This window comes from Salvelinus sp. IW2-2015, unplaced genomic scaffold (assembly GCF_002910315.2).
Source record: "Salvelinus sp. IW2-2015 unplaced genomic scaffold, ASM291031v2 Un_scaffold16391, whole genome shotgun sequence".
Lineage (NCBI taxonomy): Eukaryota > Metazoa > Chordata > Actinopteri > Salmoniformes > Salmonidae > Salvelinus > Salvelinus sp. IW2-2015.
This window is the reverse complement of record NW_019957564.1, coordinates 123,562-138,539: the sequence shown is the minus strand read 5'-3', so window position 1 is coordinate 138,539 and position 14,978 is coordinate 123,562. Positions and strand designations below refer to the sequence as shown.

Genomic DNA, 14,978 nt, shown 5'->3' with positions numbered 1-14,978 from the left:
TTTCACGTTCGTTTTTGTTGTTTATTGTTTTGTTGGCGACATTTAAAAAATAAAGGAAAATGTATGCTCACCACGCTGCACCTTGGTCCACTTCTTCCGACGGGCGTGACAGAACTACCCACCACAAGGACCAAGCAGCGTGGAGAAAGGGACTCTGCATACACGCACTATAGTGTGTATCATAACTGTATAATGACAAGAGTATAGTGAATAGCGTGTGTATAGTAGAGAATAGGGTGCGTCCATCATGTGCGGTCCTCACTTGTAATGGATCTGAGTGAGAGGCTTTGACACTGAGCGCTGGAACYATATATAAAACCCCTGGAGGAGGGAGAGACAGTTAATTAAGGACCAAGAGGGGAGTGATAGGGTTGCAGGGGGCTACGATGCAGGGAGTGTTGATCATCTTTCCTCTTTACGATGTTCCTTTGGATCCTCCTCTCTGACCTGTCAACAGGTCAGTCACACAGCGAATAAAGATCGGACTGAACTGTCTTAAGCTTGTAGTCTGCAATTCACTTGGATTGAATACACCATATACATTTCTAACTGAGATTAGGATGTTTCTGGGATATGGCAAAATAACATTGATCAGGATTGTTCATATGAGACAGCATGTTCATGAGCATTCTTTTACAGTAACATTGCTTTGAGACCAGTTGAGTTCACACACATAAAATCAGCAGAAAAATAATTGTCCCTTTTCCAGGACCCTGTCTTTCAAAGATAATTCGTAAAAATCCAAATAACTTCACAGATCTTCACTGTAAAGGGTTTAAACACGGTTTCCCATGCTTGTTCAATGAACCATAAGAAATTAATGAACATGCACCTCTGGAACGGTCGTTAAGACACTAACAGCTTACAATTAAGGTCACAGTAATGAAAACTTAGGACATTAAAGAGGCCTTTCTACTGACTCAAAAACACCAAAAGAAAGATGCCCAGGGTCCCTGCTCATCTGCGTGAACGTACCTTAGGCATGCAAGGAGGCATGAGGACTGCAGATGTGGCCAGGGCAATAAATTGCAATGTCCGTACTGTGAGATGCCTAAGACAGGGCTACAGGGAGACAGGACAGACAGCTGATTGTCCTCGCAGTGGCAGACCACGTGTAACAACACCTGCACAGGATCGGTACATCCGAACATCACACCTACGGGAAAGGTACAGGATGGCAACACCAACTGCCCGAGTTACACCAGGAACGCACAATCGCTCCATCAGTGCTCAGACTGTCCGCAATAGGCTGAGAGAGGCTGGACTGAGGGCTTGTAGGCCTGTTGTAAGGCTGGTCCTCACCAGACATCACCGGCAACGTCGTTGCCTATGGGCACAAACCCACCGTCTCTGGACCAGACAGGACCGGCAAATAGTGCTCTTCACTGACGAGTCACGGTTTTGTCTCACCAGGGGTCATGGTCAGATTCGCGTTTATCGTCGAGGAATAAGCGTTACACCGTGGCCTGTACTCTGGAGCAGGATCGATTTGGAGGTGGAGGGTCCGTCATGGTCTAGGGCGGTGTGTCACAGCATCATCGGACTGAGCTTGTTGTCATTGCAGGCAATCTCAAAGCTGTGCATTACAGGGAAGACATCCTCCTCCCTCATGTGGTACCCTTCCTGCAGGCTCCTCCTGACATGASCCTCCAGCATGMGAATGCCACCAGCCATACTGCTCGTTCTGTGTGTGATTTCCTGCAAGACAGGAMTGTCAGTGTTCTGCCATCTCAATCCTATTGAGCAGGTCTGGGATCTGTTGGATCGGAGGGTGAGGGCTAGGCCATTCCCCCCAGAAATGTTCGGGAACTTGCAGGTGCCTTGGTGGAAGAGTGGGGTAACATCTCACAGCAAGAACTGGCAAATCTGGTGCAGTCCACGAGGAGGAGATGCACTGCACTACTTAATGCAGCTGGTGGCCACACCAGATACTGACTGTTACTTTTGATTTTGACCCCCCCTTTGTTCAGGGACACATAATTCCGTTTCTGTTAGTCACTTGTCTGTGGAACTTGTTCAGTTTATGTCTCAGTTGTTGAATCTTGTTATGTTCATACAAATATTTACACATGTTAAGTTTGCTGAAAATAAACGCAGTTGACAGTGAGAGGACGTTTCTTTTTTTGCTGAGTTTAGACAGAGAGARAGAGAGAATAAGGATAAACTACTTTTATTTCTCAGTTCATTTACAAAATGTACAGACTATTTACTAAAATACTCACAATATTCTCATTAACCCATAAAAGCTCATAGAGACATTGACTGACAAGGTGTTGTAGTAGAGACTATGGCTAAATCAGATTCAGCAGCGCATAAAACAGACATTGACAGTAGCCATGTCACACAGACCCAGACAGAGAGCAGCAGCTTTACATAAGGTCAAAGGTCAAACTTCACATCATCACATACAGTGCGCAGCAGCCAGTTTCTAGTTAAGAGCACAGGTTGTTTTGACATGTAGAATAGTTTCCGTAATGTGTCTCTCCCTTATTGTTTAAACTTCCATGCTGGAATAGAAGCAGGGTAAAAAGAAAATACAGTCAGTGGAATTTACAGTATTTGAAGCACAGCAGAGAAGAAATACCCCAAAAATCTATATACATTGTAGAGACCAGACAATTGAAGAAGTAGAATAGAGTAGAGTAGGATAGAATAGAATAGACTGTATGAAACCAAAGTGAAAATATGAATAGTGACAACCCAGTAAAGTAGTAAATCAACTAAGAGAGACTGACATAGTGAGAAAGAAAATCACAAATGTTTCTGATTAGTCATGCATTAAGACAGTCATAATGCATTGGCTGAAATGACTGTGACTACAGGAACTAGATCTACCCATCTATAGGCATGCAAGTTGTTTACTAAGTCTAACATGCAATATCTATACATGTTACTGTCTCACACATATACACTACTCATGCACTGGCTGTGTTCAGTCAATTAAAAAAGAACCCTCTACTCAATCTAGAACTGCTCTCAAATCAACAAACCATGTTATTTAACTGTGCTAAACTATTTCCTATTTACAATACAATACAAATACCACATGTTGGTACACAACTACAGATATTGTTTTTACATACATACATTTACAGCCTATAAGCATTCATGTTTTTCAGGTCACCTCAGTGTTTAATTGCCTATCATACGATTATGATTATCAAACATGTATTGAAACTAATATTATATACTTATAGTCGTAATTTATTGATTCATAGCACAAATTAGAAGCACTAATTACCTATACATATTTATAATTATAACTCTACAATGGGATACTGGAATACAGAAGAATATTGGCTAAGCACGCTTTCAATGTCTTGTCACCTACACACCCACAGAATGTTAGCTGATTAGCTCACCTACATACATCTATGAAACAAGCCAACTGTCAGTCATGAAAGCACACTACGAATCCAGGCACCAGCTATAACGCTTACTGCATTCTGTACACGTTTCTCACAAACGATCCTCTAGAAAAGAAAACATTTTATGTTAGATTGCTCTCTCAGTCATAGTCGTTGTGTGTTCCTGGACAAAGAGCATTTAACTCCGGCAGCTCTAAAATAACACCACCGTTCTAACTCAATGCAAAACGCATTTCTGACATTTTGCTCCACAGGTAACAAAGGAGTTGAAAGGATTTGTATTTCCACGGTAGCTAAATCATGCCAACGGTAGAGTAAGAATCAAAAAGTATTCTCGGTGCACTCCTTAGGTGCCGAAACGGCAGAGTAAAGGTTAGACGTCTTCTCCATGACAACAGTGTCACATCGCTGTTGTTGTTTAGTCAATCTATCATTGGAATGTGTTGTGTCAAGCTTACAGCAATGACACTGAAAAGGTCCCATGAATCTGTATGCTTCGTGCCAACAAAGAAAAGGGCACCATCGTTGGAGAATATAGATAGCAGAGAGTAGAACGCAAACAGTACAAGACGAAAATAYTAGGTCAAAGAAACGCCAAAATGCACATCCTAAAAAACAATGGTCCATATTTCATCACTGGCTCCACTTTTCATTTTGGTGACCTATGTTGATTGTTTGTAATTTTTCAGAATGCTTGTCACGATWAATATWAAAAAATTATGCAAAACATTTAAACACAATGTCTATTTGCAAAAATAACTCTCTGTTTCAAATAACGAGCCTTGTTATTAAGTTCTGTTTCTAAGCAGAACCAAACACAGTGGAATCAGTCATTAAATAACTCCTCAGTCTTGGGGATAAATTCTTCCTATGGCTACAAAAATAGACATCTAGCTGGAAATGATTTGGACTGTCAAATTGAATACACCAAGTTGCATTAATGATAGTATTGTTCGTCTGTATAGATGCGTATAGTGGTTGTGGTTCCATTCACATACAAGATATAACCAATTGTAAGGAGAAAGTGAGAGAGAGAGAGCGAGAGAGAGACAGAGAGAGAGAGAGTCACACAGATGCAGACGAGAAAGAGAAAGAACCATTTACAAAGGAGACAAACATCCAATACATCAAACTCATATAATCAAACCCTCCTCCACACATCTTAATTTAAACGTAAAAAGAGCATGCCACAACATAAACAGAAGGAAAAGTGTTGAAAGAGTAAATTGTGAGCCGTAAAGACACAGGTGTAGGAGAGACAATTGCATTGGCAATGTTCAAAGTGATTCAAAAGGAGGGGTAGGATCTGGGGAAAGATCACATGCCCATTAGAAAGAGAAACATCTCATCAGTGACTCAATATGTGCATGAGCTTTTCCCAACTCAACCTTTACAGGTTGTCAATAAACCAATCAACCATCAACCAATCAAATAATAAACCATCAACCGATCAATCAATAAATGCACAGACATGTTCTGTGCTAAATTGTGTCTTTCCATTGACTCCCATGCAGACACCGTACTTCCACAAACTCCGAGGCAGTCCCTGTTATATTATGCTGTTCCCTTAAACTCGTATGTTTATCTAAAGAAGTGCAGAGAGAAGAGTAGTAGAGAGGGAAACCGATTGAGTCAAACTGAAGGACTTTAAAGAGAGAAACAAGATATTGCCGTCCTTATCTTTTGAGTGGCTTAAACAGGTATAGGTATTTCTCCTTTAGACTACTTCCTTGTTGTGTTGTATTTCCTGGTGAAAATGTCAGTTGTCGATGTAGTCCTCCTTGGAAGATGAAGCGAGGAGGAGACTTGACAAGGGCATCATGAGATAAGGGCATGGCATTGCCAGTGTTGCCAGGGGAAACCGGCACAGTCATTTCCTGTACAGTGACTTCCGTTCTGTGTAGTCCTCAGGTAAACGCTCTGGAAAGGCTGGGGACTATCAGGACTACAAGCACTGCCACGGCAACCACCGCCACCAGGTTCCAGCCTCCCTCGCYCTCCTGGTGGCAAGAGGACAGAGGACAGGGTTCAAAGGTCACAGAGGTTATTCATTCACAATAAGGACAGCTCAAGTTTTAACACACATACCGTACCAGCTCCTCGAGTTTGGTCAGAGTAGCTCAAACAACCACTTCGCTTTGCATACACTTTGGACACATCCATTTCCTCAACACACATGTTGGACAAAGGACTATTTTGTGCCTTACAGCCCAATAATTTACAGCTCAATTGGGATACAGACCCACACAACCAACCTACACACTCCTATGTGAGAAGAGAGAAGACTTGAGTGGTGTTGTTAGCTGCAGAGAGAGAGAGAGAGAGAGAGAGAGAGAGAGAGAGAGAGAGAGAGAGAGAAGTTTTAGCAGTGATGTCACCCTGGAGCCCAGTAAGAGGATCCCCCCTGAGTGTGGTGTAGTGTACTGACAGCTTCTCGCCGACACACACACACACACATATACACACACACACAACTTGTGGCCATGTCATCCTAAAATGGACGCCTGACACTCTCATTAAAGCTTCTGAACCCTCACTCACTACAATAAAAGACAAACACTCCAACTCAGGCTAAATGTCCCAAGGTAAAGAGCCATACCTCATTCTAAATGTCCCAAGGTAAATAGCCATACCTCATTCTAAATGTCCCAAGGTAAATAGCCATACCTCATTYTAAATGTCACAAGGTAAATAGCCAAACCTCATTCTAAATATCCCAAGGTAAATTGCCAAACCTCATTCTAAATGTCCCAAGGTAAATAGCCAAACCTCATTCTAAATGTCCCAAGACCCCTGTCGGCTAAATCTGTCAGGGGCCATACAAGAGAGAGAGGTGCAGAAAGGGCTATGCCTCACTGCAGGCTGACCACAACACAGCATTCAGCTGGCTGGAGGTTGGAGGGAGAGAAGGTTTTTCTAAACCTCAGTTCCCTGGCTTCCTGGCTGCTGTCCCACCTGTGGAGGTCAGGCAGGAGCGGTGGGTGTTGACATTAGCGCTGTGTCATCCATCTTGGCTCTAGCGGTAATCTCGGCACAGTCCCAATGGAGACATGAAAGGAGCCGCGTGTCACTGTGTTTCTCTCGGCTAAGTGTGACGGACCACTCAAAAAAAAGCCACCTTTCTCGGACGAAAACATCAGAGGAACAGGCAAGCAAGTGTGAAAGTCTCTTTCTTCTCTCTCCTTTTCATTTCTCTCTTACTCACAGCTTTTCAAGTGTGGCGGCTGCTTGGCTGTTCCAAGCCAAGTTCTTAGTATTCTTACAATCGGAGCCATTCCATTCAGTAGAGTCATAGTAAACACAGTGAATGGTGCATTTGGAGACTGCTGGGTGAAACTGAGTTATTGGACTGTCTGCCTCAGTGACTCCGCTAACTCTAAGGTTGACGGCCCACCTTCAGAGGAACAAAACAGACCACACGGTACATTTTCAGCCAGTTTAACCCAACGGGAGCCAAGTCGCTGATATCCGTAAAGTCTTTTCGCCACCCTCTATTAACGTTTTGGTTCTAGCCCATTTGGTGTTCAAGTGGCTTTGGATGTTTATTGTTCACCATAGAGATTGCGTTCCTAAAACAGCTTTAGTTTGATTGACAGATCAAGGGAAACGTGATTCTTAGAGGGACAACTTACATTGTAAGACATGGGTCTACTCCACTGTAATAGCTGGTCTTTCCAGCACACGCTTATGCTTGAATCCGAGTCTTTATGTCAGTGGAATAAGGTACCCTTCCACAACAGATCAGATCACTGTCAGAACTTTGAACTACGAACTCTAATAACATTTAACTACTAACAGGAACCATATGTACTGGCCCTATACATTCGCTATCTACAGTATTTCTGTGTGTGCAGTATTCTAYATTCAGGCACASCCACAGCCAGAGGCTGAACAATCTGCATCTACAACAGATATTCAGCCTCTCTTAGAGGGAATAAGAGTTKACTATATTTGATTCTTCTAGATAAAGAAAGGGCATGCCCATACCTGGTCCCCTCTAGGACGCCAGCTCCTCCCACCAGCACCATATCAGGGCCATTATTACAATCATTCCTATGAAGGGGATGGAGAGAACAGGGGGCTCAGACGGAGGAGTGCAGTTCTGGGGAGAAAACAAGGGATCATGTGGGCATGAGAGAGGAGGAGGGAGGTGGTGAGAGAAATCACAAATCATAATAAAGGGAGACAAAAGTGAAAGAATTACATATGGAGAGATAGATGAAGAGACAACAGATATGTAAATAAAACATCATGAGGTGATTGAGAGGTAGATAAATGAGATGACAGGCAGATAGACAGGTAGAGAGACCAATAGACAAGGACAGAGAGGGTGAGTGACAGAGAGGGAGAACGAAAGAAATAAAGAGACAGGCAGATTGATAATAAAAACCATATTGCGCAACGTTTTGAAGGGTGGTTATGGTAGACAGATTTGACAATATGAATGTGAATACGTTTAGAAATATGAGTTTTCAACAAAACACAGCCATGGCAACGATGAAGGGAGGGGGAGAAACAGAAAGAGCATGGCATTAGAGCACATCAAAGATGGTTAAAGACCAGATGAACAACTTGTGTAATGGTTCCATCTTGTCATTTAAAGATCTCTGCCAACACTGAAAAGTGCTGCCTGTCACTCAAACGGTCACTCAGACAGAGAGAACCCTGGGAGTTGTAGGCAGCCCAGCAGTGTGGGTGGGGGGGTTTCGTCACAAGAGAAACTACAACTATGGAGGACAGGTGAGTGACATGAACTGCTGTGGTATTCAGGCTGGATGGTCTATGTCCAAATCCTTGATAAGGAGACCACGTACACCCAATCAAATCATCAAGGGTAGAGTGGCTTGCTTATAAGCGCACATTTGTACACTATAATAACATGTGGGTTGATTTGTCCTTTTTGTTATTCAGTTTTCAACAAAACTCTGATTCAGCACTTCCTGGTTTTGATGGCATCAGAAAGGAAGAGGAAGAGAAAGAGGATAGGAACTGGATTGTTTAGGTGGACACGGGGACAGACACTGGACAGGGCGACAGGACGCAGAAACACACCGCCATTGAAGCAATGCATGTTGAGGGCAGAAGAAGCCAGGGACCAAAGTCGAGGACACAAAAATAACTGACTACACCACTGGAGGCAGAGAGAGGACTGGAGGTAGAAAGAGGACGAGAGACAAGTCACGATTCCATGAGACATAGCTGTTTGACTGAGCTGTTGTTACTGACCCACATGCACACAATACAGGCAGACAGACAGACTTGATGCTTGAGGACAATGGGTTAGTTAGTGCACAGTTACTCAAGTGTACTGTAAATACAGGTGTGTTTGTGTATAGTTGTCTTCTCGTTCCCTTCTACTTACCTCATAACTAGCTCCTTCACCACCATAACCCTTCTTATAACACATGTGTAGTGATTGTCCCCTTATAGGAACACTTGTTTTCACCAACTCATACACAGAAGAGGCCATCGTTACCAAAGTTACCTCCCTCCAACCGCTGACCTCTCACCTGTGACTTCCTGCCGCCCAGCCTCTCTAGCTCCACCCTGCAGTGATGCAGTTCCTGCTCCAGCTCAACCCTCTCCTTCTGGCTGCAGTCAAACAGCCCCTGAAGTTCCGTAAGCTCCCCCTTCAACCCTTCACACTGGGAGGGAGGGAGAGAGAGAGAGAGAGAGAGAGAGAGAGAGAGAGCGAGAGAAGAGAGAGAGAGAGAGGAGAGAGAGATAGAGGAGGAGGAGAAAGAGAGAGAGAGAGAGAGAGAGAGAGAGAGAGAGAGAAAGAGACAGCATTTTCATTATCACATTGGCTTACTCTGTTTTATAAGACTTGTATGTGTCTGTGTCCATACTTGTCTCTGTACTTGCGAGGCCCTCTCCTCAGCCAGTTTGAGTTGGTCTCGTAGGGAGAAGACTTCAGTGGGTCCCCCGTTCCAATTGGTGATGGGCTTGCCATCAAACGAGATGTTCTTCTGGATGGATGCATCCACCAAGCGCCCACCTTGCCCAGTCTGGGTCTGCMCACCGTGGGTCTGGGACAGGGTCATGTAGCCTCCAGCTTTCACTGATTCCTCATCCTGCCCAACACCCTCATCCTTCTGGTCTTCGTCCCCCTCCCCTCTCAAGGCCAGGTAGACATCATTGGAGCTGTCATCCAGAGAGATCATTCAATGTGTTAGCAATTTATAAGCATCATTCATCTGTGTGTGTGTGTGCGCGCGGGTGCGTGCGTGCGTGTGCCTTTGCTGTGGTGTTGTTGAAATCCGCAGTGCAGTACTCACCTCATTACCTCTCAGCAACATTTATTCAGTGGGAGAAAATTATATTGTGGGCCAACAATAACTCTCACAGAGTTTAAACAGATTTAACTCTGTCCCCTGGGCCAACCACAACTCTCCCAGAGTTTAAACATTCATGACATAACAGCTTATATGGTCAGATCACCCCATTACACTACAGAGTACTTTGCTAAAACACACCCATACATTCTGTGAATCGGTAGAGTGAACATAAATAATTGAAGCTTAAAAATTGATGAGCACTATCAGTGTACAAGACTAGAGTGCATTGAAGTAACTACTGTATTCAGTGTGATGTATTACAGTGCAATACCGTGAAGGACCAACCACAGCTCTCTTTCATTCTGGGAAAACATGAGTCACTACTTCTGCCAATAAGTCTGAGATTCTTTCTCCGGAGCTAACATTGGATAAGTGTGTCGTGTATTTCATTTGAGTAGATCTGGGTTGGAAGACGGACTTGAGAATGAATTCAATGAAATTTCCTTCCTAATACGAAGTTGCCACAAACCCAGAACTCACAATGAAAAGACACAAATTATCTTTCAAAAACAGGAAATGACTTATGTCAGGATACAGAACCCTTACATACACAGGCTGCATCCTTACTAGTCTATGCATCCTAGAATTAGACAACGTCGTTTCCTAAGGCCTCACCCACATTAAACAATCACTTCAAAGGGGACAAGAGGGGCTAGGGTCTAGGGGATGAAATGAAACCAGGCCTAAGTATGCTCTTACAGTAAGATCATTGATTTAATTTCCCACAGTGCTCTGCTGTGCTATTGCAGCCTGCTATATACAGTATAGCCACCTCAATATCAGGTCTGTTTACATGGAGCTCAAATGGAGATGTTCTCCTGTGTCTCTGTATCACCTTTGATCAGAGTGGTGACACCAGAGAGCAGAGAGTGGAGGGTTTATAGGGAACTGTGTCAAGCATGTTATGTAAGAATGCAGTACTCACTGAGTACATAGAGTACTACCAGAGTATTGAGCTCTTTGACGTGCCACTATCAGCCGCAGGACGTTAGTTCCTGTAAAGGAACTATTATCTGCTGCACCAGTCCCAAAACTGGGACCTGTAACACATGCACGCTCACAGACACACACACACACACACATACACAAATACACACATAGGTCTCCTAGTTATGTTACAGGGTGTGTACTGTAGGAACGAGATCACACTCTCACACATCCAGACACACACAGACGACCAAGGAAGACATTTCTTGGGGACACAGAGAGAGATGGAAGAGACAAAGGCTTTAACCATACAGAAGGCTATAAAAAGACTCTTACGTTTACCTGTGTGATCTTGTCTTATCTGTGGACTGACAGCTTGTTACTGACACATCAGACCCCAGACAAAAAGTTATGATAGATGATCTGCAGACAATAAACAGACGGTAGGTTTGTAGAGCAATGTGAGGGTCTCCAGACATAGAGAGGCTGTGACTGATTGGTCGGCAGCTTGATCGACTGGCGGCTCGGCCACTCACCCGGCTCGCTGCTGCTGCAGCTGCTGCAGTTTGTGGCTCAGCTGTTTGTTTTCGTCCTTCAGGGCCTGACACTCRTCTGAAATGGTATGACACTCCGCCGTCAGCTGGCTTACCTCACCTGGAACACACACACGCGTACACAGGGTCACATGAGTGTGTGCTGTTTTGTCTTGGGTGTGTGTTGGGGTGGGAAAGTTGACGCACTGAACCATGTTAACAATACGTAGTCATGGTAACAGGTTCCACAGGAAAGGGTGTGATATGGCGAGGAAGGCGAGCAGAGGTTGACTAGATGGAGACCGGTATGAAACAGGGACAATGGAGGACGCTACAGTATACTGTTAACGACACCCTGGCGTTGGCTGAGAGGCTCAATCCTCCCCTGGATGAGGGTGGTCAATGAGTGTGGGAGAGTTGAGTATAAAGTCTGGAAATAAGCAAGTATAAGCTTACCTTTAGACATGACAGCGCTATGGCGCSAAAGAGCTCCTCTTACAGGTGTTATAATTAGGAATGTTGTTTGTAATGTTGCTGGGCAGCGTGTGTTTATGTGTGTATACCTAAACGTGTGTACGTGTGTGTATACCTGAAAGTGTGTATGTGTGGGTGGCTATGAGAGAGGTTGCCACTTCTTGTTCAAGATCCTGATTTATGGCCATGAGAACAGCCTAATGTGTTTATGTGACTGGGTGAGGTACAGTACACTTAGACCTACCACTGTATCTTGCGCTGAATCGTCTTTACTGCTTTACCCTTTCTGAATCCCTGCTTTCCTTTACTTTCATTGTCCTAATTCTGTCTCAATACCACCTTCTCCCCCTCCCCCTCTTCTTTCCTTCCTCTCTTTTCTTCTCTCTTTCTCTCTCTGGCATTAGCCCTGCTATTAGACAGGCTAATGAAAGTCATGCACAGACTGGAGATGCACGAGGATAGAGTACTGTGAACTGCCAATATAATACAGGTCACACACAGAGAGAGACAGCCTTTGATCAAGTAACCCTGTGTTACTCATTCTGCTAGAGAATATGTTATGTCGTCATTATACTGAATACATAAAGTAGGGAGAGAAGAAACCACCAGAAGAGAGGTTTACAACACTGTCTGTCTGTCTGTCTGTCTGTCTGTCTGTCTGTCTGTCTGTCTGTCTGTCTGTCTGTCTGTCTGTCTGTCTGTCTGTCTGTCTGTCTGTCTGTCTGTCTGTCTGTCTGTCTGTCTGTCTGTCTGTCTGTCTGTCTGCCTGTCTGCCTGTCTGCCCGCCTGCGTATACACACACCACCCAGACCGCCCAGGCTCTCCTCTGAAAATAACCAATTGAAAAAAGCAGCTCTGGAAAAATATGGGACTTTAACTCATTTATATCTACTATTGGGTTGGTTTTGTGTAGGGCAGAGTTGTTTTTCTACTTAATTAGCATTCAATCAAATAAAGGAGTAGCAGCTGTAACAAATGAGCACATCGAGACAGAGAACACAGTAAAACTTTTAAAAGCTTTCGCCTGCTTTCTGGACTTGAGTGTTTGAAGGAGGAATCAGTTTTCAGTCTGAATCATCCCTACAGATGCCAAGACAGATTGTGATCCTCATTTTCTCCGAAACAGTTTGTTACTCATCAGGTATAATTTATTTTTATTTTTATTGGTATATTTTATTTCGTCTGGGGAAACTTATCGAGACCAGCGTCTCATTTTCAGCACAACAATACAACAATAGAGAAATGATCACTCTAACAAAGATTATTTTTTAAACTTTTACAAAAACTACAAATTACAACTTTCAACATTACAACCATCTCTTCATTCACTCAAAACAACTGCAACTCTCATTCAACACATCTAATACTAGAGCCATAAACTACCCTGGCGGCACCAGTGAATCAAGAGGCAAGGAGTTCTGCATCCTATCCAACAATGGGGGGCATTAAAACTGAAAGGGGATCTACCCAGATCGTTACGGACTAGCGGAACCACGAGAGAATCAACCCATCAAACTTAAACAGAGGCTGTTGGCTTTCCTCCCTCTTGTTTGAGTACACACAGTGGTGCTGTGTCATTACCATATTATCCTAACAGTATAGTGGTGACACCTTGAACTCTCCATGCGTGACTTCACCAGTAACCATAAGCCTGCGATCAATAACACTCATAAATCCTCTAAACATTGCCGAAGTGTGTTTTAATGGAGACGGCTAAAGCCAAATCTGGCAACCCTGGAGTTACGATGATGAGTCCCAGACTCTCTCGTATTTACCCACAATTCTCTGCTGCTAAGAAGGCCTCTCTGCCAACTGGACCTGTTGAGTCTTCTATTGGATCCGGCCTACAGTTTTAACTGGATCATAATACTGTGCCGTATTATTGGGTATACTGACTGGGATTTTCCTCACCACTGATTGGTTTCCATTGCTTCAGTGTTATGTATGGAGTGGTGTACTGGTTGGGCAGGGAATGGGTGTGTGGAATGGTTGTGTTTTGAGTTTGTGCAAGGGGTTTAAGCAGTGTTGCAGCTTGTGTGGTGTTGTAGTGGTTAGTAGTTTGGGTTAGATGCAGGGTTAGTGCAGTATATAGTATGATAGTACCGTCAGTCTCTCCCTCCCTCCTCATGCTCTTCATACTGATTTCGGCCCGCAGGGTGGTGATCTCCAGCTCGTACTCTTGGGCCGTGGWGCGGAGACGCTGCAGCTCGGCCCTCAGACGACACAGCTCCTCCTGCAGGGAGGCGATGTCGTTCTCCCTCTCCGCTGCTGCCTCCTCCCCCGCCTGCTGCAGGAAGAGGAGAGAAGGAGGGAGAAGAGGAGAAGAGGGAGAAAGTTCATGTCAATCTTTGAATTCAGAAAAGACAAAGCAATGTTGACTTGTACTCTGTCAAGGACCTTTTGTTTCAGGAAAGGTCTGGTAACACTCTAGTAAACATGTCCTGGCTGCAAAAGAGCAGACACGAGAGCAGAATGAGCCAGGGATATGGGGAGGAGAGTGAAGAGGGAGAAGGCAGAGGAGAGGGACAAGGGCATTGGCTCTGGTCGGGCTTTCTATCTCTAAAGTAGAACCCTGTCGCCTCACCTCTCCTCATTAATCACACACACACACACACGCACATACTTGACTTTAAAAGTGAAGAGAGACTGATGGGTTTACACAGACATGGCCAGAGCTCAAAGAGGCCATGGCTAATATGGCAGTGTCTGCAGACCAGCTCTTCTTACACACACAGTGCACAGAGGAACCACACCACCTAGATTACTTCTTGGACCACAACATTACGAAGAAGTACAGTCTGGGCCATTTCTGGCTCAGACAAAGCTACTTACTTACTTAGTTATAGTGTGAGGTACAGTAATAGTATTGTACTGGACATAGGCTTGTCTGGGTTAGGGACAAAAGGCGTCTGGGCTCCCACCAGAGCAAGAGGGCAATTCTTGAGCACTCACACGGTTGTACAATACGTTCACATTCTCCTCTTGAGAACTTTCCTTACCGGGAACATCAATCCCCTTCTGCCTTAATGTTTACAGTAATTCAGCCAATCACGGTGGGCCTCTCTCTGACGCTCCCCCAACATGGCTAAAATTCTGCCTTTTTAGGTGTTTGCCGTTTTTTACGTGGAGCCTCACCAAGATGTATGAGAGTTTTCTCCTCCGTTCTCCTGCTCCCTTGGTCCCCTCACTGTGGATGGAAAACACTGCGGCCCGTTTGTGCGTAACAACAGCAAAAAGTAACAAAAGCCAAATGAGCCTAAAAGAACAACTTACCCCGCCTACCCTCGGCCTGGCCCCCATCCCTTTCACCCCCCCTAGTTCCCCTGCAAAAATTCCCG

At 44.4% G+C, this 14,978-nt stretch overlaps 1 protein-coding gene across 1 annotated transcript in view; it reads right to left on the bottom strand.

The window, feature by feature from the left end:
• Positions 1-2,154: 2,154 nt before the first annotated feature.
• Positions 2,155-14,978, bottom strand: part of LOC112080587 (coiled-coil domain-containing protein 136) — a 53,610-nt gene continuing 40,786 nt past the window's right edge. The window contains exons 5-11 of the mRNA XM_024146386.2: positions 13,744-13,927; positions 11,170-11,287; positions 10,976-11,056; positions 9,218-9,512; positions 8,879-9,013; positions 7,356-7,470; positions 2,155-5,368 (exon numbers count right to left, since the gene is read on the bottom strand). Coding sequence (XP_024002154.2) covers positions 7,366-7,470; positions 8,879-9,013; positions 9,218-9,512; positions 10,976-11,056; positions 11,170-11,287; positions 13,744-13,927 — 918 coding nt within the window. The 3' untranslated portion in view covers positions 2,155-5,368; positions 7,356-7,365. The remainder of the gene's footprint in view (positions 5,369-7,355; positions 7,471-8,878; positions 9,014-9,217; positions 9,513-10,975; positions 11,057-11,169; positions 11,288-13,743; positions 13,928-14,978) is intronic.